The sequence below is a fragment of the Eptatretus burgeri genome, chromosome 5 (genome assembly GCF_056783735.1).
Source record: "Eptatretus burgeri isolate ZD-2024b chromosome 5, Ebu_testis_v1, whole genome shotgun sequence".
Taxonomy (NCBI): Eukaryota; Metazoa; Chordata; class Myxini; order Myxiniformes; family Myxinidae; genus Eptatretus; species Eptatretus burgeri.
Genome location: NC_140965.1, coordinates 31,669,106 through 31,694,601, shown reverse-complemented (window position 1 = coordinate 31,694,601; position 25,496 = coordinate 31,669,106). Strand labels below are relative to the sequence as shown.

At 45.1% G+C, this 25,496-nt stretch overlaps 2 protein-coding genes across 5 annotated transcripts in view; both read left to right on the top strand.

Annotated features, from left to right (window-relative positions):
• The window catches only part of LOC147026166 (DCN1-like protein 1), a 48,158-nt gene extending 23,125 nt beyond the window's left edge, over positions 1-25,033 (top strand). For all 4 annotated transcript variants that reach the window (XM_085881289.1, XM_085881288.1, XM_085881291.1 and 1 more), the window contains 4 exons: positions 15,972-16,102; positions 16,229-16,311; positions 19,490-19,586; positions 22,367-25,033. In XM_085881289.1, the coding sequence (XP_085737415.1) occupies positions 15,972-16,102; positions 16,229-16,311; positions 19,490-19,586; positions 22,367-22,446 (391 nt within the window). In that variant the 3' untranslated portion in view covers positions 22,447-25,033. The remainder of the gene's footprint in view (positions 1-15,971; positions 16,103-16,228; positions 16,312-19,489; positions 19,587-22,366) is intronic.
• A 113-nt stretch (positions 25,034-25,146) lies between these two features.
• Positions 25,147-25,496, top strand: part of LOC147026165 (uncharacterized) — a 15,643-nt gene continuing 15,293 nt past the window's right edge. Inside the window, exon 1 of the mRNA XM_085881282.1 lies at positions 25,147-25,330. The gene's annotated coding sequence lies outside the window, so the exon portion shown is untranslated. The remainder of the gene's footprint in view (positions 25,331-25,496) is intronic.

Below are 25,496 nucleotides of genomic sequence, written 5' to 3'. Positions count from 1 at the left end.
TGAGAGGGACAGTGTGTGTGAGAGGGACAGTGTGTGTGAGAGAGCGGTATGTGAGGGAGATGACGGTCGGCATGCGGGAGCACGCAGCCGCGTCTCCCGGTGTCAGCGTGATGGAGTGGTGTGTGAGCATTGTAACACGCAGGAGTGTGTGCATGGAACGACGACAACGGCGACAAAAGGACAGAGGCTGAGTAGCGGCCGTAGCTGTTTTGGGGACCGCGCCGGGTTTGCCCAGCAGCGAGCGTGAGGTCCGTGCTGTGCAACACACGAGGCCCCACGTGCTTGCTTGCGGGAGTGAAGCCCGGTCCGTAAACTCCAGCGGTGGATGTTGCCGATCCCGCAGACGTACAAAGGTTAGGCAGGACAAGGGATTTGGACTGGATGGGTTCTCCACGCGGGCGGGTGTGTGAAGCTCCAAAGGGGCAGAGCACATGTGTTCGCGTGGGGAACCCCTCGAGAGGCGGGGCTTGTTTTTTTTTTATGCGCAGGGTGGCGTCATGGCACATGTGGTTGGAATCCGGCAGGAGGGGGAATCCCTGCCGGATGGTACCGTCCAAGAGGGACGAGGGACGTGAACAGCTGCCATGACGTCACGCCAAAGGAGCGTGGCTACCAATTGCCGCGCTGGTGCTGCGCATTTAAAAAAAAAAATAGCAAGCCTCACTTTCGGGTGAACAGGATTCCTGGGCATGGGGTGGAAGACCCCCCCTGCCCGGGCACAGGATGGAACAAGCTAGGGGGAAGGGTTAGCTTGGCTAGACCGGCTTCATGGGGCAGGGGTAAGTCCTCATGGAGCCCGTGGAATGGATTAGGTAGAGGGTTTTAGTTGAGCTTTCGGTTGGGAAAGTGATTTTTGATGATTTGAGGACAGTGACAGACTGTGGATGTGTAGTGGGGACGTAGCTTAGCTACGTAGTGTTAAAAGGAACGTGCTGTAGTTTAAGGAACGACGTGGGAGCACGAGTTAGTTAGGGGAAATAGTCAGAAGGATGGCTGAGTTCAGCGATGTGTGGAATGGGACATGTGCTTGGTGAGTGAGGCCAGCGGGCCTGTGTGTATGGAGCGAATGTGGAATGCATGGTGCGATGAGTGATTGGGGGGAGGAGTGACTCCTGCCCAAGGGACCCCGGGGTCAGTGTAGAGTGAGTTAGCTGGGTTAGTTAAATCGACAAAATGGAGGTCGTTTTGTTGTTGGTGGGAATGTAGGCTCGATACCCATTTGGAGGGGTGCAGGAGCCCTGTTGATGGGCAGGGCGCGTGGTTGCGAAAGGTGAGTATCGCTGAGTGGGTACACCGGGCTAGTCGGCCGCGATAGGCCAAGGGCCCATGGGGGGGCCGGGATAGCATAGTGGGCACGGGTGCGCCCGCATGATGCGGGGACCCGGGCGCCATTAGCCGCGTGGGCAGTGTTGTGGGCACGGGTGACCCTCGGAAAGGAGCCCGGGAAGCCAGCCTGCCACGTGAGCGTTTCAGGGGAGTCGCCATGGAGGGCACTCCCCGGTGTTTAGGGAGCTGGTAGGCTCGGAGGCAGTGTAGTGCGCGGGGGTGCCATCGTAGGAGAATCTGCAGAGGGTAGTGCCTGCCAAGGGGAGCCACGCGTCCCAGCCATGAGACCGTGTGAAGGCACGGAAAGAAAATTGGGGGGGGGGGCGAGGCCCGAAATTGTGAGGACACCAACACAGGCGACGGGAATCTGTGTTGATAGAACCAATAGATTAAGCGAGAGGCGCTTGTTGAAAGCCCCGGGGTAGTTTAACAGTTAAATGGTTAGGGTAGATAAAGAGATGTACCCCTCCGCACCATCCATCCCCTCGCTCTCGTTGTGGGCCGCTGGACCCACTTTGTGTTATAGATCGCTGAAGTCTGGGGAGGCCATCTTTAGGCTTCATTGGGCCTCGACACAGGACGCTAGCTCTCCCTCATTCCCCTCCGGGAAGGGAACGTCGGGGTTGGGAGTAGGCTAGGACGATAGGTTAGCCGAGCAGAGACACTAAAGGGGTTAGGGGACGAATTATAGTGGGAGGTATAGGAATAAAAATAAATAAAACCAAAAAAATTAGTTGGGGCTAAATTGGTTTTGGAAAAATTAAGGGAGTGGGTATGGACAGTGACAGACAAAGGCGATAGGTTGGGAGGGAGACCGTAGGGTAGGTCCGAGCCCACCTTCTGAGTGGCCAGCACCACCGCACTCCCTCCACCAACCTCCACTGCAAGGCAAAGGCCGGCACACTTCATCAGCAGCTGTTGTTTTGCTGCAAGGCCTGTGCCGGCTGGATCGTCTGCAGCTGCTGTGCTTCAAGGCCTGTGCCGGCCAGATCGTCTGCCGGCTGTGTTTGCCTGCAGCGGCCCTGTTCTGCCGGCTTTGTTTGCCTTTGCCATGCCATGCCCACTGCCCCTGTTCACCAGCCCCGTTTAGTTTTGCTTTGCCCCCCTTGTTCATTGCCATGTGTGCCAGGATCAAGGCAACAGTTTGCAAGCTGCGAGAACTGCCCTGTTGGCAGCTACAACAAGGGCCTGCAGTGGCGGCCCGTGCACTGTGTTTGCATTCATCCATCCATCCATACATCCGTTGTGTTCATTGCGTGTGCCACTTGAGCTGGCACGGAGACTGCGTTTGTGCAGCCCATGCACCGTTGTGGTTCACTGCGTTCAGTTCAAAAGGGAAGGCCTTGGACTGCGTGTGAGCAGCCGGCCATGTTCCCTGTCACCTGCACTGCTTGAGCCAGAGACTGCATGCGAGCAGCCTGGCTCCCTGCTAACTGCTTTCTTTTTGCAGAGTCCATTGATCCTGGGCCATGGTTTCGTGTGAAATTTGTAAGTTAAGGTTAAGATGTACTGTAAATATGAGTGCGCCCCCGGCATGTCCGTCTTAGCGCCGGCAATTTTATTTAAGTCGTCCGTATGAGTGGGTTTGTTTAGTTAGTTACTCAGCCCTCAGGTTATTTATTTTGGGGACACGAATACCATGAATGTCACACTCAGGGATCCGTAGGTAAAACGTACTAGGGGAGAACTACACATGATGGCACACGAAAATTTGACGACTCGGGATGAGTTTGTAAAAAGGGGAGGGGTCGTGTTGCGGTTGAGGAAATTCGCAAACCACCATTCAGGTCCCGTAGGTGAGATATCTCTGTAAGTACATGTGTAGTTAGCCCCAAACCCATTGTTTAGAGGGAATAAATGTGATTCATTCGGGCTGCGACCCTTTGAGATAGCCGTTTTTCTGTTCTATCTTTATTTTGAACCAACCACGTCTCAACCGCCATCACACAACAACCACCAACCACAATGCCGCTTCACAACAACAACAACAACAACGCCAACAGCCACGATCTTTACCTTCACAACTCGCTCCCGCAAACATCGCATCACCGCCATTCCAAACGGCACCATGGCCATAAACCACCACCTTAAACCCTCCACCACCTTCACCTCTCCTTCTGCGGCCATTCCCGCATCACTTGTGAGCACCGAGCGTCGGGCTATCCTGGGCTTGTGCAAGATGCGCGCCGAGCCGTGAGTGCAAAATGCAGCCTTTCCGAGGAGAATTCGGATCAGGAATGCTACACGCCCACTTCTGATCCGTCCAATCAGCAAGCGCGGGGCGGTTTGGCCCCGCCTCCAGGCGCGTCGGTGTACAATCGAGATATGCAAATTCTCGTGTCAGGGGAGACTCACGTCCCTTTTCCTCCGTCCAATGGGCGAGCGTGGCTCCACCCCCGAGCTCGATCTGATCCAGAAATTTGCATATGGGTTCTCCTGCCGGACTATAAAGCGCCGAGCGCAGGGTCGAGTCGGGCTCAGAAGAGTCAGTCTGGGGAGCCGAGTGGAGCTCGGAGTCTGTCGGGGTTCGGAGTCTGTCGTGGAGCTGCAGAGAGAGGAAGCCTGGAGCCTGGAGCGCGGTCGAGTCGGTTTGAGCGCAGAGTCGGCCTTGGAGGAGCGGGGAGTGAGTCGGGAGGCGAGGGCGTACAGGTGGTTTGCTGCAGTCGGCTGAGGAGAATGGGGGAAGAGACCGAATAGCTCGGGTCTGAGGCAAGGAAGACTGCGGTCGGCGACGAGCTCGCAGTGGAATCGCTCGTCGCGGGACCCAAGCAAGCCAGCTATCCTCTTTCCCCAGAGCATCAACAATTCCCCCCCCCTCTTTTTCCCCCCACGCTGAGATAGTGCGAAAAGGGGGCCCCGTTCCCACCCCACTCCAAGCAGTGCCAACGAAACCCACGAAGGAGCACGAAGTTGAGGCACCGCTGCGCCGCCACATTTGCGGCTCATCACAAAGACACGGCGAGGTGCGATCGCCCGGTCTACCCTCCGCGTGGGTACTTAGGTCGGACAACACATTGAACATGTCATGTAATGTCATTGAACATTATATGTATTATAATGTAATATCAATAAACCATTTATTGTGTGTGTGTGTGTGTGTGTGTGTGTGTGTGTGTGTGTGTGTGTGTGTGTGTGTTTTATTTATATATATATATATATATATATATATATATATATATATATATATATATATATATATATATAAATAATAAACCCTTCACATATGGCTCATCTCCATTTTAACGCATCTCTCTTTTATTCGGTTTTGTTCTTTCCTGTTCCGTTTGATTGCAAAGAAAATCTTTCCCTGTCAATATCTTTTCAAGGGGCTGGCAGGATGGCGTGGTGTAGGCTCTGGAGGTATACACACTCGTCTCTTAGCTGTTTAGCCTGGTTTAGAATCCCGACTCTGCTACAAACTGCATTTTGGTGTTTCACGGGAATGGTGATTCATCAGTGTTTATGCCGTCCCTCAAATGAACATTAACCTTGGTGTCCCATTTGCTGTCGTAAGTTCGTGGATATTATATATTATAGATCCCATGATATCATTCATGAAGAGTAGGTGAGCTATCACCACATCCTGGTCGAATTACAAAATCCTGCCCTGACTCATTGCTGGGAAGGTAATGGCAAACCACGCAGTATCACCCTTGCCAAGCAGCCAAGGACCCCTCCCAACTCTGTCCTCCCCCTCCCAACTCTGTCCTCCCCCTCCCAACTCTGTCCTCCCCCTCCCAAGTCTGTCCTCCCCTCCCAACTCTGTCCTCCCCTCCCAACTCTGTCCTCCCCCTCCCAACTCTGTCCTCCCCTCCCAACTCTGTCCTCCCCTCCCAACTCTGTCCTCCCCCTCCCAACTCTGTCCTCCCCTCCCAACTCTGTCCTCCCCTCCCAACTCTGTCCTCCCCTCCCAACTCTGTCCTCCCCTCCCAACTCTGTCCTCCCCCTCCCAACTCTGTCCTCCCCTCCCAACTCTGTCCTCCCCCTCCCAACTCTGTCCTCCCCTCCCAACTCTGTCCTCCCCCTCCCAACTCTGTCCTCCCCCTCCCAACTCTGTCCTCCCCCTCCCAACTCTGTCCCCCCCCCCCCCACTCTCTCCCCTTTTTGTCCTCCCCCTCTCTCAATGCCTCAACCTTCCTTTCCCAACTCTGTCTCCTCCGATCCCCTTCAATGCCTCAACCTTCCTCTCCAAACTCTCAAGTCCTCAATGAATGTGAATACAACATTCCTGTTCTTGTCCGTTCAGAACAATGTGAAACGTAAATAAAAAAAACTCATTTCATTCATAATCTTATGAGATTCCATCATCTCACTATTCTTCAGTGAGATAGCGGTTAAGTGAACTTTAAAAAAACAAAAAAATAACAACGTATACGCCCATTCACAATGGAAAAACTAATGATGTGCAACCAGAACTCCTCGGATAAATACCTTTCATAATGAAATGTGTTTGATGGTCCCTGGTCGAGTAGTTTAAGAGAAGATCGTCAGATAGGTAGAAACAAAATAAGCGTGATATTGTATAAGGATAATACATGCTCAATATGAAATAATTTCGTGTCAACACTACTTGCAGTAAAACCTCAGTGCACAGCACCTCAGTGCAACTTGAAAGCCGCAAATTGTAACACCCCCCCCCCCACCCAATCCCACAATCATCACCACAAAAATAATTGCTTTTGAAAATGCAGCCAGAAACAGTGATGATTTGTGTTAATGTAATAATTTGCAATTGAGTTACAGAGAAGATAGAGGCTGTTGATGATCAACATGGCGAGTGAATGAGGAATGACAGATTCACTAAAAGGGGGACATGATTGCTGCTTATTTACCTTGCTGAAAGGGGGCATTCATATAACCTTTGAGGTTTCTGAAAGCACTGATTGTTTACTATTGGGCAACTTCTCACATCTAGGCAGTGATTTTTCGGTACCCTGGAGCCAAGAATGTCTTTGGAACTTCTGAGTAATAGTTTTGGAATAAAAAACAACTTTCACAGTCCAATACTCTATGTGCTGATCGTAGTGTAGCTTTTATGCTTCTGTTGATGAAGTTTCTGGAGCCATTATGTTTTTGTCTTGTCCGTCCGTCCGTACATACATGAATACATACGCATGTCCGTCCATGCTAATTTTCTCTGTTTTCTCTGCAACCGCTCATCCGATTCACACAATTTTCACCATCAGTGAGACTACACATGTATAATGTTTTGATGATGATGATCACGTCATAGGTCACGTGGTGTGGCAGCCATTTTGGAAACAAAAGGAAAGAATTTGGGCCTTTATCTCTGAAATCGCTCCATGGAAAAAATTGAAACTTTGTAGATGTCAAGTACTCCCAATGGGAAACGAGTGTTTTTGGTTTTTTTCTTTTGATGTGAAAGGTGTCTTCATTATGATGTCATAGTTGAATGCTCTATCCGATCAGTATGAAAATTGTTGAGGGTCATCTGGGGCTAAATTGTATGGGGGGAAAAAATTGACATCAGTCATGTGATTCGGCAGCCATATTTTTAACGTTAAAAAAAAAACCTTCAAAAATCTTCTCAAACTGCTGAACAGAGTGAGGCAAAACTTTACTGGTATGATCGCCTTTCCATAAGGAACAAAAAGTTCTTCACCTATGACGTCATAGGCCACATGGTTTGGCAGCTGATATTTTATTTATTTATTTATTTTTTGAAGACAAACTTTAAAAATCATCTTCTCCAGAACAGCTTGATAGTTTGAGGGGAAACTTCACCCACATGTTCCCCAAGCCTTGGGGATACCAGGGTGTTCACTATTAATTAATAGGTCACATGATCTGGCAGCCATACTGGATGGAATGGAAATGTTAAAATTATTTCTCTTGAACCGCTTCATCAATTATGATCCAGTAGTCATTCGGGAATGTACGTTATAAATTTCAACCTGATCGGGCACATGTTCTGGCAGCTAGAATTATTTATTTATTTCAAATCTGGGTTCGGGGATTTAATTAAAACTTGGTACAACTTTGTGTAATGATGTAATAATGTGTGCGGAGGCATATCTGGTGATGTCATGATGTCAGAGTGCCCTAGTTTAATTATTCAAACCATTCACAGCTTGGTTTCCTCAACTAGTGAGTCATCAAATCACAGCACTGCACCATCAGGTTATTTTGGCAATAAAAGCAGCTGCTTTGGTTTAGTCGTGAAGGACGTGTCGTCGCGCATCGGTTAATCACCCCAGAATTGCCTGGCTATTGACTTGTAATACCTCCTCACACCAGGAGTGGTGCTGTGTGAATTCATATTTACATGGAGAAAATTGGGGTCCTTCCCCGACATCCCCAAAACCACCCTGTACAACCACCGTTTTGAAACTTCTTCCGTCCTGTGGTTCAGGAGGTCATGTAAAGCAAACGTGTACAGTACTTTCAAATTGTATCCTGTACAGTAGATTATTTATATATTAAAAAAAAAACAGTTATTTTACAAAGTTGGTTTTGTTGGTGGTGTTGACTTCATGGGTGTTCATCTTTGGTTTATTCATTTAAATTTTTTTGAGGCGAATCATAAATATAATCAGAAACTATATATATATATATATATATATATATATATATATATATATATATATATATATATATATATATATATATATATATATATATGTATTAGTTACCAAATTTTTCAGTGGGCTGCTTGTGTCCCATCTTCATTAGCACTTTGGCCCTGTGCCTACACAATTTTCTGGTGCAGTAAGAGACAAAGACCAAGCAGTGTGTATTGCACAGCACATCTGGCCAACATAACTCATTTTGAACCACGTCCAAAGGAGGTTGACTAATGTGGTGGCATACGTTTGCCTTCGCAGAAAATCTCCATTCCGATTGCACGTATGTCATCTTAAATGTTCCGTCGCCTCCCGCCTATGTAATGGGCATACACTGGACACCTCAATGTTAACCTCCTCAGCATATGCAAAATGTCAACCCCCTAAGCTTGGTGGACTTGTTGATTGTTATTATCATTATTTTCTAAAAGTAATTGGTGGAATTTGAGTGTGCTTTTCTTCTGCATAACCATGAATTTAACGAGTGTTGATGTCTTTCTTTCAATTTAGTTTTGTTTTGTTTTTTCGCTGATGCTTTCTGCCACTACCATATCCTTTGTATCAGATGCCATTATTCTAATTTATTTTAAAGCAAAGCAGTCTGAGAAACAATTTGACATACGTTAGTAAATGATGGGGCTGGCAGGTAGCCCTAGATGTATACACACTCACCCTCTGAAGTTGTCCTGCCTGGGTTTGAATCTCGGCCCAGCTATAAACTTATCACAGACAGGGTGATTCAATAATGCATTTACCTTCCTTCGAATGGACGTTAAGCTCCTCGTCCCATTTGCCAGCATTAGTTTGTGGACGTTAAACATCCGACGGTCTCCTTTGCAAAGAGTAGGTGAGCTATCGCTGGTACCATGAACAAATTACAAATTTTTGCCCTAACCTATTGCCTCATTGGCACAGCCTAGCCCTCAGCTAATAGTCCAGGCAATCGAGCCCATTTTTTCACTTGATCGGGAACAAATTGCAACAGAATTTTTTTTAGCGCATTGCATTTCTATGATGTCCCCAGAACACCATACTAAAAGTCCTAAGAAATCCCTGTTGCGGAAATAACGTCTAATTTGCATAAATCCAATATGGCGGCCAATCTATATATTAATACTGAAGGACCAATTTTGTGCTCCTCCTAGCGGTCGTGTCACGTTTTTCTCGGTACTGTGACCTGGACTGAAAGAAACTTCGTACCTGTAAGAGTGCATCGCACATAGTGGTAATAGTCAACCTTCAACTCTGAAGCAGAATAAACACTTTTAGTTTTACATTAGTTTACATGGTGACGTGTGACGTCACCGCTGAGAGGCGTCAGGACGTCATGACATCATCGGTCATTCGCTGACGTCATTACGTCTGTCGTCGACAGACCGTTACCGCTGAGAGGTGTAATTCCACTCCTCTAATATAGCGTCTGCAATGTAAAATCCTCTTCTGCACATGCTGACTACCTCAGAATGTGAATTTGACACAAAAAATGTAACAAGAAACATTGTATCTTCTATATATTAAGACTGAAGGACCAATTTTGTGCTCCTCCTAGCGGTCGCGTCACATTTTTCTCGTTACTGTGACCTGGACTGAAAGGAACTTCGTACCTGTAAGAGTGCATCGCACAGTGGCAATAGTCAACTTTCAACTCTGAAGCAGAATAAACACTTTTCGTTGAGATGGGGGCGAAGAGTGAAGAGGCGGGGGGCAAGCTAAGCAAATTTTTGGGCGGGGGTAAGCAAATTTAAAGCGGGGGGGGAATGGGGCGGGGGATGAGTGGGCGGGGGCTGGGGTGAATTGGGCGGGGTTGAGTGTGAGGGGGTGGACGGGGCGGGAGCAAGTGGGGCGGGGAATCAAGAGACCTGTGCGTGCGTGCAGTGAAGAAGCGGGGGGCGGGGCTGGGGTAAGCAAATTGAAGGCGGGGGGGGGGGGAATGGGATAGGGGCATGGGTTGAGTAGGCGGGGGCAAGCACGCCCTGTCCAGTCCATGTACCTCGAGTCTAGGTGAGCTGGTGAGGACGGTTGAATGAACGAAATCCGTCTGTGACGGGGTTTCGGCTTGTTATCAATATTGTGCCATATCTTTGCTCACAGATGACATATTTGAGCGATTTCAACTTCTAGAATGGGTATTTTGTATATAAGGATGCATTTAGCATACTTTTAAACTTCCCTGGAACAAAATCTCATTTGCATAAATCCAATATGGCCACCAAATATCAATATCTTGACAAATCTTTGCTCTCAGATAATGTATTTTAGTGATTTAAATTTCTATGAGATCTTTGGATCCAAGGATGCATTTGTAATACTTAATAAAAATTTCATTGGATGCATCTAGGACACATGCTGCATGTAAAGTCTGCATATGTATACCTGCAAATTATGCTTAATCTGCCAGAAAGTCATCCAGATGTCCATCAGCAATTTGAGAAAGGATACCATGTGGTGAGGCGCAGTGATAGGTACTGGGCAGGACTATCCACGGATCTCACAATTGAGCAAGTATAAAATGAGAAGTATAAAAACACATGGAGGCCTGACAGGAAAAGGAATGACAGAAACTCAGCGTTTGGTGTGGGTCCTTTCCATGCCAGCATGTGCAAATATCAACAAGGCCATGCAGAAGCTCAGTGGCATCTCGTTTTAAACCAGTGACCAGCACAAAGACCTGTCAAAAGCTAGACAAGCTAGAGATGTCAGACACCCTTGATCTTAACAGCTATCTCAGGGAGAGAGATCCATTCGCACGGGATCCGTCCCTGTTTAACATTGCAAATGGTATGACAGCCCAGGAAGGAGTCAACGTTGAAAGATCAATAACAGTTGGAGAAAAGATTCTCGCATCCATGGTTAGGAAATCTGCAGAAGAGTTCACCTTCTGGAAATGTGATCGAGCAGTGACACTTAATTCAAGATCAACTGTCAAGATCAAAGAAGAATCTGTGAAGGTAGATCCACAGTTGATCTTCCAGAGACTGGTAACCATTGGGGAGCGCTGTGAAGATCTGCAGTCACTCTTCAAATATGAACTGTGTAGTTACCCCCCAGCATTGTTTGAATCTTCCTTTTCCCCTGCAGGCCAAAAAGGCTGTCCTTGCTGATGTTCTCTGGAAGACCATGCAAGGGGAGCAACAAGAACCAATTGGAAATGTCCAGTATATTCTCGATGGTGGTGCGCTACTTTGTCGTCTTCCATGGCCAAGAGGTTCCACATATGAGAGATCAGTCAGCTTTATGTCACATATGTTGCACTTAAATATGCGGCTGCTACCATTATCTTTGATGCATACCAAGACGGTCCAACAACAAAAGATGCCACGCACATGAGAAGGACAGGGGCTTGTTCAGGCATGACAGTAAACTTCACTGGTGGAATGGTTATACAGTCCAAGAAGGAGGAATTCTTGAAAAATGTGACAAACAAACAGCGATTTATTGTTTACCTTGGTGACAAACTAGAGTGGGCTGGGTGTAATATGGATCATGCAAAGCATGATGCTGATGTGCTCATTGTCCAAACAGCTGTTGCTAGAATCTGCTAGAATCAAAGACACTGTCCTGATAGGGGATGACATGGACTTGCTCATCCTCCTACTGCATCATGCTGAACTGGATGCACATGATTTGTTCCTGGTCCCAGAGCCCAGGCAATCAGCAAAAAAGACCAGGATATGGTGCATAAAGCAGTCCAAGGGATTTCTTGGTCCTGATGTTTGTGACCATGTGTTATTTATCCATGCAATCCTTGGCTGCGATACAACTTCTTGCCTGTTTGGATTGGGGAAGGGTTTAGCAGTAAGGAAGATCAAGAGTGTTGCCCTGTTCCATCAGCAAGCTAAGGTGTTCAGCCAAGAAGGACATGTGGCAAAACACGACATTATTGCAGTAGGAGAAAAAGCACTTGTGTCATTATATGGTGGTGCGAAAGAACAAGGACTGGACACTTTACGATACAGGCGATTTTGTGAGGTTTCCAAGAGCACATCTCATGTAGAACCTCAAACTCTACCCCCAATCTCAGCATCTGCAAAGTATCACAGCCTCAGTGTATATTATCAGCTGATGGAGTGGAAAGGAAGAAGCATCAATATGAAGCCAGAAGAGTGGGTATAGCACATGGTGGATGGACAATGTTTGCCAATACAAACTGACCAGCTTTGCAGCCCCATCAAAACTACTGGATGTCATCTGCTGTAACTGTAAAACAGACTGTAATACAAAGAGGTGCACATGCAGAAAGTGTAGTCTGCATTGCAGTGCTGTTTGTGGAGAATGCCGTGGGACAAGTTGTGCCAACTCACAGCTACCAGATTTCACTGATGACTATAATGATGACCTTGATGGGCATCTTCAGTAGGGTATTAATATACCTGCAATGAAACACTAGCCAAAGAAGTGACTGTCATAAATTTTATCACAAAATATCGATATTTGGTGGCCATATTGGATTTTATTAAATTCATCCATTTTATTTAAACCCATCCAATCAAAATATTAAACTATCCCAAATTTAGCCTTTGATCCCGTCAAATATTCTAGAAATATAAACCGCTCAAACCTGTTGTCTGAGAGTAAATATATGGCAAAATATTGATATTTGGCAGCCATATTGGATTTATGCAAATGAGATGTGTATCAAAATACATCCAAGAAAATTGTTAAATACTCTAAATGCATTCTTGTATGCAAAAGATATTATATACTAGAAGTTGAAATGGCTCAAATATATCATCCAACAGCAAAGATTTGGCAAAATATTGAAATTTGGCGGTCATATTGGATTTATGCAAATGAGATTTTGTTCCAGGGAAGTTTAAAAATATTCTAAATGCATCCTTGTATACAAAATACCCATTCTATAAGTTGAAATCACCCAAATATGTCATCTGTGAGCAAAGATATGGCACAATATTGATAATTGGCCGCCATATTGGATTTATGCAAATTAGACGTATTTCCACATCAGGGATTTCTTCGGACTTTTAGTATGGTGTTGTGGGGACCTCATAGAAATGCATTGTGCTTAAACAAATTCTGTTGCAATTTGTTCCCGATCAAACCTTATTTGCCTGGACTATATTGCTACCCCGCAGCCTTGTGCCATGTACGGAAGAGAAAAGTAAATAACGAAGCAGTTGGCAAGTTATTTTGATTTTTCAATCAAATAGCACAGGTCTCAACACCGTGTGTGCGTGTGTGTGTTTTTTTATATATATATATTCTATTTCACTCTTCGAAGTGTTTAAAGACATTTAATGTTTTATTACTTCCATTATGTTTTGTTTTTTTAAAGCAAAGTGGTGTGGAAAAACTTCATTTACCATAAATCGGTAAATAACTAGGGAGTTATCAATCAATTTTATGATCACCTCAACTAGGAGTTTTGAGAACTGGAGTTCACCCTACTGTGATTTGTTTTGGTGCACTTTTGATCTCTCTATACTCCGATCTTGCAATTCCTCATTCAAACAGCAGTGATTGATTTAAGGTACCACAACATGTAGTAATTCATGACCACTTGGACTCCACCATTTAAACCTCAGCTTTTCTACAACCTCGAAGACTTGCATCTCTTCTTGTATTGTGCATTCTTGCCCACCTGCCCCCCTTCCCGTTTGGCCCCCTGTTCCGCTTTTTCATGGCTCTCAACACCTGTAATTAAAAAGACAAAAGAAAAAACACAGCTGATTGTGCAGTGTGTCAAGCATTTGTGCAAATAGTTGAATAACATGGGGCTGAGCAAGTTAAATGTATGAATGGATCTGGTAATGAAACCATGTACAGTATCATATGCAATGTTAAAAAAAAAAAAAAATTATGACTCCGTCGACAAAGACACCGGAGGCATTGTTTTTGTGTTGTCCAGCTGGCTGACCATCCATGCGTCCGTCCGTGATAGGTTTTTGTTACCGTGATAACTTGAGAACGGCTGAACGACTCCAACTCGAACTTGGTACAAGTATGCATAATGATGCAAATGTTAACTGATTAGATTATGGGGTCAAGAGGTCCCGATAGGTAAAAATTCTGTTACCACGCTAACTTGTGAACCAGTGGTGGGATTTTGACTAGACTTGGGTCAAGTTTACACTGTATTATGATGCAAAGATAAACTGATTATATTTGGGCATTAAGAGGTCGTACGAGCTAAAAAAATGTGATGCCTGGGAACAGCTGAAGGGATTAAAATTAAATTTGGTACAAGCAAGTATAATGATGTAATAATGGGGGTGGATACACATCGGTCGTCGCGACATCGAAGAGTGCTGTTCTAGTTATCTTTTGGATTTGAGAAACGTTTTACAAAGCCTTTAAAGGTTGCTCATTAAACCAATGTTTGCTTCCAATTATTTTGCACACACATAATATATTGTTGCGGTTCTGGTAACCACATCCTTCCAAAGCAATGGCATCCATCATAGAGTGGGTCCCAGACAGTTATTTCATTAATATACGTACAGTTAGACCCTTCCTTCTTGTCTAATGGGACAAACGGGACAAGTGCGTTGTGTGAATCTCAGTTAGGTCTGATTATATCTCGAACTTTATTCCTACTCTTTTATCTATGCCTGAGGTAAATCCAAGCTGCGGCGGCCGCGCCCTTCACTGTAAGAATGGGTCCTCGTGAAGGCCAACGACACGAAAACAAACAACCTTGCCAACGCCGTACAGGATGCACGTGCCGCGTTCTTTTCAACCCAAACCTGCATCTAATAATTATATCCAATATTTTCCCTCAATTCCTGATGCAGATCAGGACTGGCACCGTGCACACCACCGCATTTGATAAATGACCGCATGCTCAATGGCGGTGGACCCACGTGCAGCCCCGGGGTAATTTATTATCATACACAGAGCAGGGCACGGATGGCACATCTTGTTTGCGTCTGTGCATGGGTTTACCATAGCATTTTACCATTGGTCTTCGCTGACCACCGTGGACACGGGTGTCGACGGCAGACGTCTTTGCGCCTCTCCACCCGGCGAGGCTGCTGCCAGCAGAGGCATGCTGTACGGCTCGGGCCGCATGGCGTACGGACAGGCAGCGCACTGCCCGCCGGTAGCCGGGGCACGGCCCGGGGGTTCGGTGCAGGGCAATTTGTGTCACGGTGTCACGGAGCGAGACGATTCCGTAGCTTGGAATCGTCTTTCCAGATGTAAAGTGGTGCAGCTTCCGGCCATCATGGCTGGGCCGTGTGCTGGCCGGGGCCCAACCAGAGCATCCGATTCGGGTGACGACACATCGCTTTGGGTCGTTGCCCCTGCCCCGCACCGCAGGTTCTATAAAAGATGGGTGGCTCCAGAATTGCTCATTACCAAGTGTATATGCTATCAATCGTTGCTGCTAAGGTTTTGCTTCAAGTAATCAAATAACCATAAATATGAGTGTAGTAGCCATGACCAAACTGCAGCAAAGAGAACATCTCCAATCACGTATGATTTGTTGTTGTTTTTTTAAACACGTATTATGGGATCTCAACTCTTCTTGATACTTGTCCATATTTGCAAACCAGAATTGCACTCGGTCAAACCCATACCTCCACCAGGCTGAACAACTTATGTTTTGTGTATCACTGATAGGCCGGATCTGCATCCGGACCATTCGTCCTTGTCACACATCAAAATCTGCTTGTTCTTGCCACCTATCCAACTCATCTACCATGTTTTGTCATGATCCGTCCACAACTTTTTGAAATGCCATGCTATATATCGTTTTTGGGCCGATCTCTCAAGTGTGACGAATCGCTTATAAAAAATTATAAAATTCTTGTGTCCAGATCCGGATCTTCACCAAAATCGAATCGTTTCATCCAAATCCGTTAACGTTTTGAGATGTCCTGCTCATAGACAGATGGGTGAAAACATAACCTCCTTCCACCTTTTTGGTTGTTCAGGTAACCACGGAAGGATATAGGCTGCGACTCTTGGATGTTCAACTAGCAAGCTTCACTTTTAATTTGTTTATTTTAGTTTGCTCCTTGAGGAGTAGTGTGTTGATAGATGAGGCGATGTGAAACTTCATGTTCATCAATATTTTCCCATTGTGAACTCCTCTTGCAGATGTGACAGTGTGGAAAAATTAAAGATGCTTCTGCCACGCTTGGAACAGGAACTACGTGACCCAGTAAAGTTTAAGGATTTTTACCAATTCACTTTCAACTTTGCCAAGAACCCCGGACAGAAAAGTTTGGGTGAGTTTGGCTGTTCATTAAATATATTTCCTTCAATCATGGTGGATGCAAACGTAAAGCAATTGAAATGCTCGAGCATTTAAATACTGTAACCAACCTATTGCCGCCCGGCCATTGTCGTTTCAGATCTGGACATGGCGGTCGCGTATTGGAACCTGGTTCTGGCAGGAAGGTTTAAATTTCTTGATCTCTGGAACAAATTCTTATTGGTGAGATAAATCTAAATGTGATCATTAAATTATTATTTTGTCATCATCAATGTTTAAAAAAATACAAACAACATTTTAGTTGAACATTTGTTGGATTTCCAATTACATCAGCTCGTTATTTATTTATTTATTTTTTCAAGTGCATTTGTGGCATTCTGGGGTTTTATGTATTTATTTATTTATTTATTTATTTTGCATTTGGTAATTTGGTGAAAGGTGTTCATTTAAATAAAAAATAAAAATTCAAACTTTGCTTTAATTTCAGGCTTCCTGTACATCATTACTTGAGCACAATTTCTCTGAATAGATTGCTATCTGGAAATAGGATTCTAACTGTTCCCCATTTGACTATGAATGTTCTGATTTGCTAAATGTTGGTTTTAAAAATTATTTTATTATCCCCCCCCTCTCCCCCCCACCCATTTTGTCTTTTTACATTTTATTTTGTTTGGATATTTAGCTCTACTTGTGATTTTAATAATGTTGAAAATTCGTTTCTGCAGCTTATGAAGTAACTTACAGTCTGGATGTCATGTGTTTTTCTTGCATGTGATGTCGGTGTACTTTTTACATGAATTTCAAGTATGTAATTTGAATGGGCTTGTAGAATAGCCTTGAGGCATGTGTACTCATGTCTGAGCTGTCTACCCTGAGTTTGAATCTCACACCAGCTATAAACTGCTACCCTGGTGTTTTGCAAACAGGGTGAAGCATCAGTGTGTGCTCTGTCCATCTAATGGACCTTAAATTTGGTGGCTTATCCCGATGAGTGTTTGTTGCTGAGCTTTAAAAATCTCATGATGTCCTTCGTGACGAGTAGACGAGTTGTACCGGCACCCTGAACAAATTTCAAATTCCCTCCTCCTCAGTCACATATCATACTGTTTCGGGCCGAGGGGGGGGGGGGTCGGCCTCCAACCGACTGCTCTGAACGGAGCCGCAAGTCGAGTCGGCCCGACCGATCGCCCAGAATATAGATTGCCGCCCAGATAACTCCGAGCGACGGGTCCTTGTACAAGAACCGAAATACGCCAATCGCAGACCACGTGCTATAGGGTCGATTGCCAATCTTCAATGTACCTAAATACCCACGTGATCCAACTACCGGGGTATTCCACCCTCGACGGATCTCGTACGGAACAAACCGCCGAGGCCAGCCTGTCCCGTGCACGATTCTGAGCGGCTTAATCGCCGAGAACCGTCGGTCCAAATGTCCCCCTTTTACGGCAACGGCTTTCTATCTCCCAACACACGAAATGCTCAGTCAATGAAAGAATCGATGCGACGAGCTGAAAACATTTAACAATTGGGGTATTTATTAATAATAATGGCGAACTAGGGAAGCACGTAAGAGCAGAACGATACCGACTTTACGAAATGCAATACAAAGATTTACAGCACACAAAGCACTTAACAATTTCCTACTTATTAGACGAGCCCACGGACACACGTACGCACACACACGCCCAGGAAATGGTGGCAGAGGCCTTTAATAACGAGCTCCAGCTCGGAGGACAGGTGAGCTGAAACACAGAACCTATCTCAAACCTCTCTACCTCGTGTGGTCTTCAAGTTGTTCGGACCCGGGCTCCAGCGAGAGTGAGCTGGATCCAATCGCCATGAGCCGCGATCCTCCCTGAGCTCCCGCGAATCCTCCCGCGCTTCTCAACACGTGCTGGTGAGACGAGGCGCCGATCCTTCCTGTCGATGCGCCGATCCTTCCCGTCGATGCGTCGCTTCCCCGAGGAACCACCTCCAAGAAGAAGCCGATGAGTCGCAACAAGCCGGGAACCAAAATGGAGAACAAAGAGCTCCACAAACCAAGAAGAAGAAGAAGAAGAAGAAGAAGAAGAAGAAGCCACCATTCGCAGCTCGAGCCGAGCAACCGGCTCAACTTCCTTCCAAAACAAAGCAGCTCGAAGCAAAAAGCTCTCCCGAGCCAAATAGAAGCCGAAGCTCACTGAACCACCAAAGCAAAAAGCCTCCTCCCGAGCCAGGCCTCAGCCGAAGCTCACCGAGCCAGCCGAAGCAAAACGCTTCTGAAGGCCTCAACCCTAACCCAAGCCAAGCATGACCCGAAGGTCTGCTGAACGACTACTCTCTGTCGAAGCAAAAAGCTTACTACTCGACTTCGACACGAACAAAGAAAAGATCTCCTCTTATCCTTCTCCTGCCCTTCCCCCGCTCCCGGCGTGACTCATGACTCATGCCCTCGTGCTCCATCCCCCACTCAGTCACGGGTGGGAGGGAGTTGTTGACATCATGAGTCACGGGACGGCAGGGTTCTTCTTGCTCTTCGCAGAAGAGGGGGAGGGATGTCTCCATTGTTCATTCCCTAACTATTAAATCGATCCGCAGCACATCTAATCGATTTCTGAACATTTAAACAATCGAAGGTGAGCTATCTTGGGAACAAGCACTTATCGACATAGCTGACTAAAGGAACCTGTATGTTGTGTAAAATCGAATTCCAAATCCGTAACAATACGTTGGGGTAGCGGCCTGTCCAGGATTGTAACTCCAGCCAAGCGACTGCTTTGGCAGAACCATTGCTCTATCTCCACGTCAAAACTGTGATCTGAGCATTATTAGCAAAGTGCTCAAATGGGAATCCAAAACTGGTTCATTTAATCCCTGATATTAACCACTCTTCCCCATTTTAATATTTTTCTGAAGGATGAATTGGCCATAGTTTGGAACACTGATTTCCACTTTCAGATTGAAATCTGCCAGGCAAGCTGGTACAGATTTTATTTTGGTGGTACTGTCCAGTTTTTGGAAAGTGTATCTTTTAGATCAAACATGGTTGATGCTGGTGGTATGTTGCTGCTGAATGCAAGCCATGCCTTGAAGAACACACAATTCCATAGTCAACGTGGCAGTGAGTATGGGACATTTTCACAAAAGCGTCAGGTAAAGGTAAAGACTGTCCGAGAATTTTTATCAAGCATATATTGCCCAGTCAGTGCAGAGGCCTTATGGTGATCCTGCATTGCTGACATCATTTGAACATTTTTCTCGGCCTTATAAGGGGTTCAAGCACTATTTTGAGAATATCAAAGAAAGTTGATTTTTTTAGTTTGTTCTTTACCGTTACCTGACCCGCTTTTGTGAAAATGTCCCGTATACAGTAAATGGCATTAAAATGAATTTTTTGTTTTTATTTTTATTTTTTCAGGAGCATCATAAACGTGCCATCTCTCGAGACACCTGGAACCTGCTGCTCGATTTCAGTAATATGATTGCGGACGACATGTCGAACTATGATGAGGAAGGTTAGTTTTAAATTCCTTCCTTGTGCTGTGAACTTTGCAGTTTCCACTTTTACTGTGGAATCACTTCTGCGTCCATCCAATCGCAATCTTTTCTTTTGTCTTTAACAATGGTGGTTTCGTGGTTGGTTTCACAACCATTCAGCATGGTTTCAGCTGATAGGATATTTGTGCCAAATTAAGATTACCTATATATTGCAGATACAAAATAGCAATTTTTGTTTTTTTCACCAAACTCTGACTCTCACCTTTTCCCTTCTATTTGTAGCCTTTCCAAATTTTCTTCATTCCCTGACCTGACCCCCTTGCCCAACCTCCTGCCCACCCCTATCTTACCCAGTTGGGGACTTTATTTTGTGTTGATAACATCCAGTTTTCAAGTTATTCTGTCCAGCGGTACAGGAGTGTAATCGCAAGAAAGAGGTATGATAACTCACCCACTTATGATAAGTCCCCACTTTAACATAAAAGTAAGAGCTTAACTTTGAGGTGGCCATACCAACTTGGTAGAACATTACCATGCACATCCAGAGTACCACCAACAATATTTCATCCAGCGGTTGGAGTACGTAAAATACAGAGCATCATCTACAGTAATAAATACAGCTTGTCTGGCTGTAGCTGTGGTGCCAATATTCATTCGTCGATTGGTCACGACACTGACCAATTGAGTGTGCCCGTTTTTTTCCCAGCATCTCTCTTCATGTCTTCAAAGGTGGGCTGAGGTGGGGACTCTGGCCAGGACAAATCATTCCGAATGAAAATGATTAATGAACCTGTTGTTCCCAGTGGCACCGTTTGTCAGCCGAAAACGTAATCACAATCGACATCACGAGAGTGTTGCAAGCTTTGAATGCGATCACATGGAGTATGATATGTTGATAATTTATTTCAAAAATGACACATTACAAAGTGCATTTCCAAGTATCTGTCACAGCACGTTGCCCACCATAGGTGGGTTGAGAAGGGTACTCCTGCCCTGAGAGTGAGAGTACCTGCTAGTGTATGTAAATTGGCTCAGTTGTTTTACAAAGGTACTATTTTCTGTACTCTCAGAGGTGCCATGCGTCTTTTCATCCGTCACCCATTGGTTGGACAGTTCGCCTAACTCCACCCACAAATTCAACTTGGAGAAAAAAAAAATCGTACAGCTGCCATGTTGGTGCTTACTGTGATGTGAAAACGAAGACTTCTTCAGAGCTGTCAGATTCACAATTGCCATACCCTCCATACAAGTTTTCCTTTCAGTATAAAACACCCAAAGCAGCAGTTAAAAACATTTTGAGCTGATGGGTATCATGGGCCTTGTGAAGGTAGACATCAGCGATAGAGGCGATGGTCGATTGCTTATACACTGCCCAAATAATAGGTATTCTCTCAAGCAGAGCTTTTACCTCGGAGGTTGCGCAGGTCCTTGTTGTTATTTCCGACTATTTTCTCTTAAACGACTTGACTTGGGACCATAAAACCCATGTCTTTGTCTGAGGATTTCCTGGAATCCCATGACATTGAAATATGAGATCCGTCATTATTTAGTCATGGTGTGTGGTCTTTTTTACACACACACACACACACACACACACAATTGGTTTTGGGTCATTTATTGGCACAATTGGCCTGCTTGTGGTCATTGGGGAGTTGCAATGCCACGGGGTTTCCGCATATCTCACAGGATTAAGTTGGACAGACAACTATGATGGGTTTTTGTGAAGTCTGTGATTGCATGATCAGGTGGGGGAAAAGTATTAAATATTCCACTGTTTCGATGTGGAAATGCCCGTTTGCTTTCATGAGCACGAGGAGGGTGAGGAGGGGAGGACAGATTTGTGGTTGAGAGGGAGGGGAGAAATAATTGGACAGTTTGGAGGGGCAGGTTGAGGCTCTGGGAGGGGGGGAGAGATGAAGACTTTTGTTGTGGGTGAGTGGGTTTTTTGAAGGCTTGGAGTGGGGAGGGGATTGTCACTTTCGGGTTGGGAGGTGGGAGAGTGAGGACTTGTGGTTTGTGAATGGGGGGGGGGCGAATTGAGGGCTTGAAGGTGTGTGTGTGGGTGTGTGTGTGTGGGTGTGTGTGTGTGTGTGTGTGTGTGTGTGTGTGTGTGTGTGTGTGTGTGTGTGTGTGTGTGTGTGTGTTTGTTTTCTGTGGGTCCTTGTTAGTAATACTCTCCCACCAGGAGCAGTGCTACAAGATACACATTTACAGAGGGAATTTGTGTCATCCCAAACCCCCTGCAAGTTTTTAATTTTTATTTTAAATGTATGAAGTCTTCTTGAGTACATCCCAGGTACAACTCCAAATTTCAAATCCTTCCGTCCAGAGGTTTAGGACTGCATATGTCACCGATGCCAAATTGTATATTCTGTAGTATGATTATCTCAATGACTGACCTTGCATCTACATGATTTGTGCTGCACACAAAATGCAAATGTTTCTTCATGACTGCTTAAGCATGTGACCTTTTTATTTTATTTTATTTTGTTTGTTTGTGTACCATGGCCCCACCATAAATTGTCAGTCTTTCTTTCAGAGTACATCACAATGAATGAACAGTGCATTAATCTTGGCTTTCTGCGTGGCTCTACAATGCATTGTGATATACTTGCTGTACTATGTTATAATTAATGGTTGTACTAAGATGGAGTTTTAAAATGTATTTAATTTTTGATCAAATGCAGCATCCAAAGGATTGTATTTAACTGATGCTGTGCACTACTTACGAAACCTTGCTTTTTGTGTGGCCAGTCAAACTTTCCAATGTCTGATTGAGTCATACCTGTGCTGGCAGGTGCGTGGCCCGTGCTCATAGACGACTTCGTGGAGTATGCACGACCATGTCTTTGCAAACCTCGCCGCACCATCTTCTGAAAGACTACAGGAAATTTATTTAATTTTACTTGTTTTTAGACCTGACACATGGCAGATACGTTTCCTGTGTCCATAGAATTGCAGCCAGCAATAATGTGTGAGCGCGTGTAAGGGGATGTGGGAGAACGAGGGTGGAGGGGGGGGAGAAGCAGGGTGGGGGTGGAGGGTTGGGAGGATAGGGATGAACCTTGCTTTTGTACATTAGGGTAAGTTGGAGCACGAGTTTCAGAGATGCACGAAGCCACATGCTGCTGCTTGTTCAAACTTCACCTCCAGCCCCCACTCTCAACTGTGGCTGGCACAGATTGCAGTTTTGGATGGGGTTGACTGTGAGGTGGGGGCTTTGCATTGTTCCTCTCAAAATCCATTCATCCCTTCACTTGGCAAGTGAAAAAAAAAATCCCAGAAAAGCTTCATGCAGTAAGAGGAGCATCATCCTGATGGAATGGTGATGTTCTGCTCCTTTTTTGATGTTGCTCCTCAGGTCGGTCTAACCATGAAGTGGTTGGTCTGGTACATTGTCTGCGACTTGCTCCAGAGAACGAGCGGGATGTCCCAAAAGGAAAGGGACACAACAAGATGTTAAAAAATGAATTGACCGTCGGTGCTGCCACGTGATCCAGCGATTATGGTTTGGCTGTCTTGTCTTAATTTTTTTTTCTTTCCCCTTCTTCCAGTTCGTGTGCCAAAATCCTTCCCCCCCTCTCCCTCCCCCCCCACCCTTATCATGCATACCTTGTGTTTACCTGCTTCATCTGAGATATTCCGCATGTGTTCTTGCCACATTGTGAGGCCTCCCCAGTGCAGTAAGCAGAAAGGTGAAATATCTTCTTTCCCAGCCGGTCTAAATTGACTGGAAAAAAACTATTTGGCAAGTTGTAAAGACATAATTTAGTTTCTCACTTGCATGATCACAGAGGTAGAAACCGGGATTGTTTCTCATTTGTACATAACGTGGCCCTTGTTTTGTTGATGAGAGAAAAAAAAAATTCGTTCTTAAAAAGCATAAAATATCTGAGCCCTTTACACACATCGAGACCTGCAAGACCTGCAAGACCTGATCATTGTGTACATTTTCTCTGATCAATGCAGCTCCACAGGGTATGTCTGCATCCAGCATGGTTCTCTGCCTTTCAGCACTAATCTAGTCATAGTGCACGTCACTCAAGGATGGATGGATGGACGGATGGTGAGGGGCAACCTTCCAGATTCGGTGTCAAATACCATGCAAGGATTTTTTAATTATTATTATTATTATTATTATTATTATTTAACTGGCCAAACCTTTCATGGTATATGGGTCATCATGTGCACGAAGCAAGCAGCTCCCGGCTAATGTCCACAGCGTCAAAGTCTATGCGCCTTTGTAGTCCGGTAATTTTTGCAGCATTGCACGCGTTTCAAGTCATTCTCAGGGAGAATAAATTGTACTTATCACCGCACTGTCAGCGGGGACTGTATATTGATACTGCCCGATCCAGTTTCTGAAGTTGAAGAATGGAATTGACGTGATCTTTCCAGAAGGCATTCGACGTCTTCTCTAGGTTCTTGCTGTGAAGCCATTGTGCAGCTGTTGTGAAACATTTCCGTCGGTACCAGAATGGCTCTTCACTCACGTAGTCCTCTCTACACATCTTGAGTACTTGTTTGAATGAACCGATGTTCTGGACTTTCAAACCAAGCCACGTTTAGGACGTATATGTCATGTGCAGCAGGCTGGCTGAACATTATACAACTTTGCTGGGAAAAATTTTTTTTAAGTACTTGCCAGCGGCAAAGGCAGTGTTTCCACAGTTGTGGCCTCCATCATGATAGATTTGGTGCAAATAACACGTTCTTGAGATTTAAATTGGACATATGAGGCAGACTCACAGGAGCTGTGGTTTGCATAAATAGTAGTGGTGATAAACCACACCAACAACACAAACTGCATTGTTTGCATTTGGGAGTTTGGGATTGCAAGGCTTTTAAAACGTTCAAAATTCATGTAAAATAATGTAATTACAGCAAAGCAGGAGTTTCTGCTGAAACCTCTGAACTGGCTTCACATACTTGCTTGGCACGCGAAACTCCGGTACGTGCTTGGCGCCGTGAGGGCCTCTCGTGCTACCGCTGCCTTTGCTGGGCAAGGTCAATTTTGAACACTGTACAAAGAATGAAACTTCTCCGAGCTTGTACATTTTGTAAAGGTTAACTGTTGTCTTTTATCGGCGTTCTCCCTGCATTTCGCACTCGTCTGCTTCTGAAACGCCCATTTCCAACGGAATGCATGGCGTTCTTTACCGTTATTGTGGATGTCATTGGTGCCATCTTGGTTCCCACTTGCTCTGCCAATTTGCTTTCCAAACCTGGTTATTTTTAATTTTGGTTTTTCTCTGATCATTCATCCATCATCAGGCCAAGAGACTATACTTTTCGCTGGGTTTTTTTTTATTATTATTATTTTTTTGGTCTTTTAATCTTCAGTGCTTAAATTATTTAGTTTTGCTTGGTGCTGAGAAAAGTGTTTCATTGGAATGCTTATACTGTATGACGTTGAAATGCATGTGAATATTGAAATAAAGTGTAAAGTACAAGGAAAATATTGCATCATGTTTCCAAGCATCCATTTTGTTTCTGCTGATTCCGATCCAGATGCACCATTTAAAATTATTATTATTATTATTTTTTTTTTTTTGCATTAACATCGTGACAAACAAGTTGATTGCATTATTTTTGTATCTGAGAGCAGGTTTGGTGTTGAAATGGGAAGATGGTGTACATGTCAAAAATGGACAGGGTGAGAAAGGAGAGAAAAGCTATCAGGTGTATGAGTGGTGATGTGAGATGTCAGTGTCGACTTTGAAGGATTTGAATTAATGCAATTGCTTGGAGGTAATTTGAGGTGAGTTGGTTTGGGGGTGGGGGGGGGGGGAGGAACCCTACGTCATTCTCCTTCCAAACTTCCAGTTTTCCCCTCCTGTGAGTTTCCTTCTGTATCCATCTTGTCCTTTCCTGCCCCCCATTCTTCCCTATACCCATGATTTGTCCAAGTCACCCTCAACTTCAGA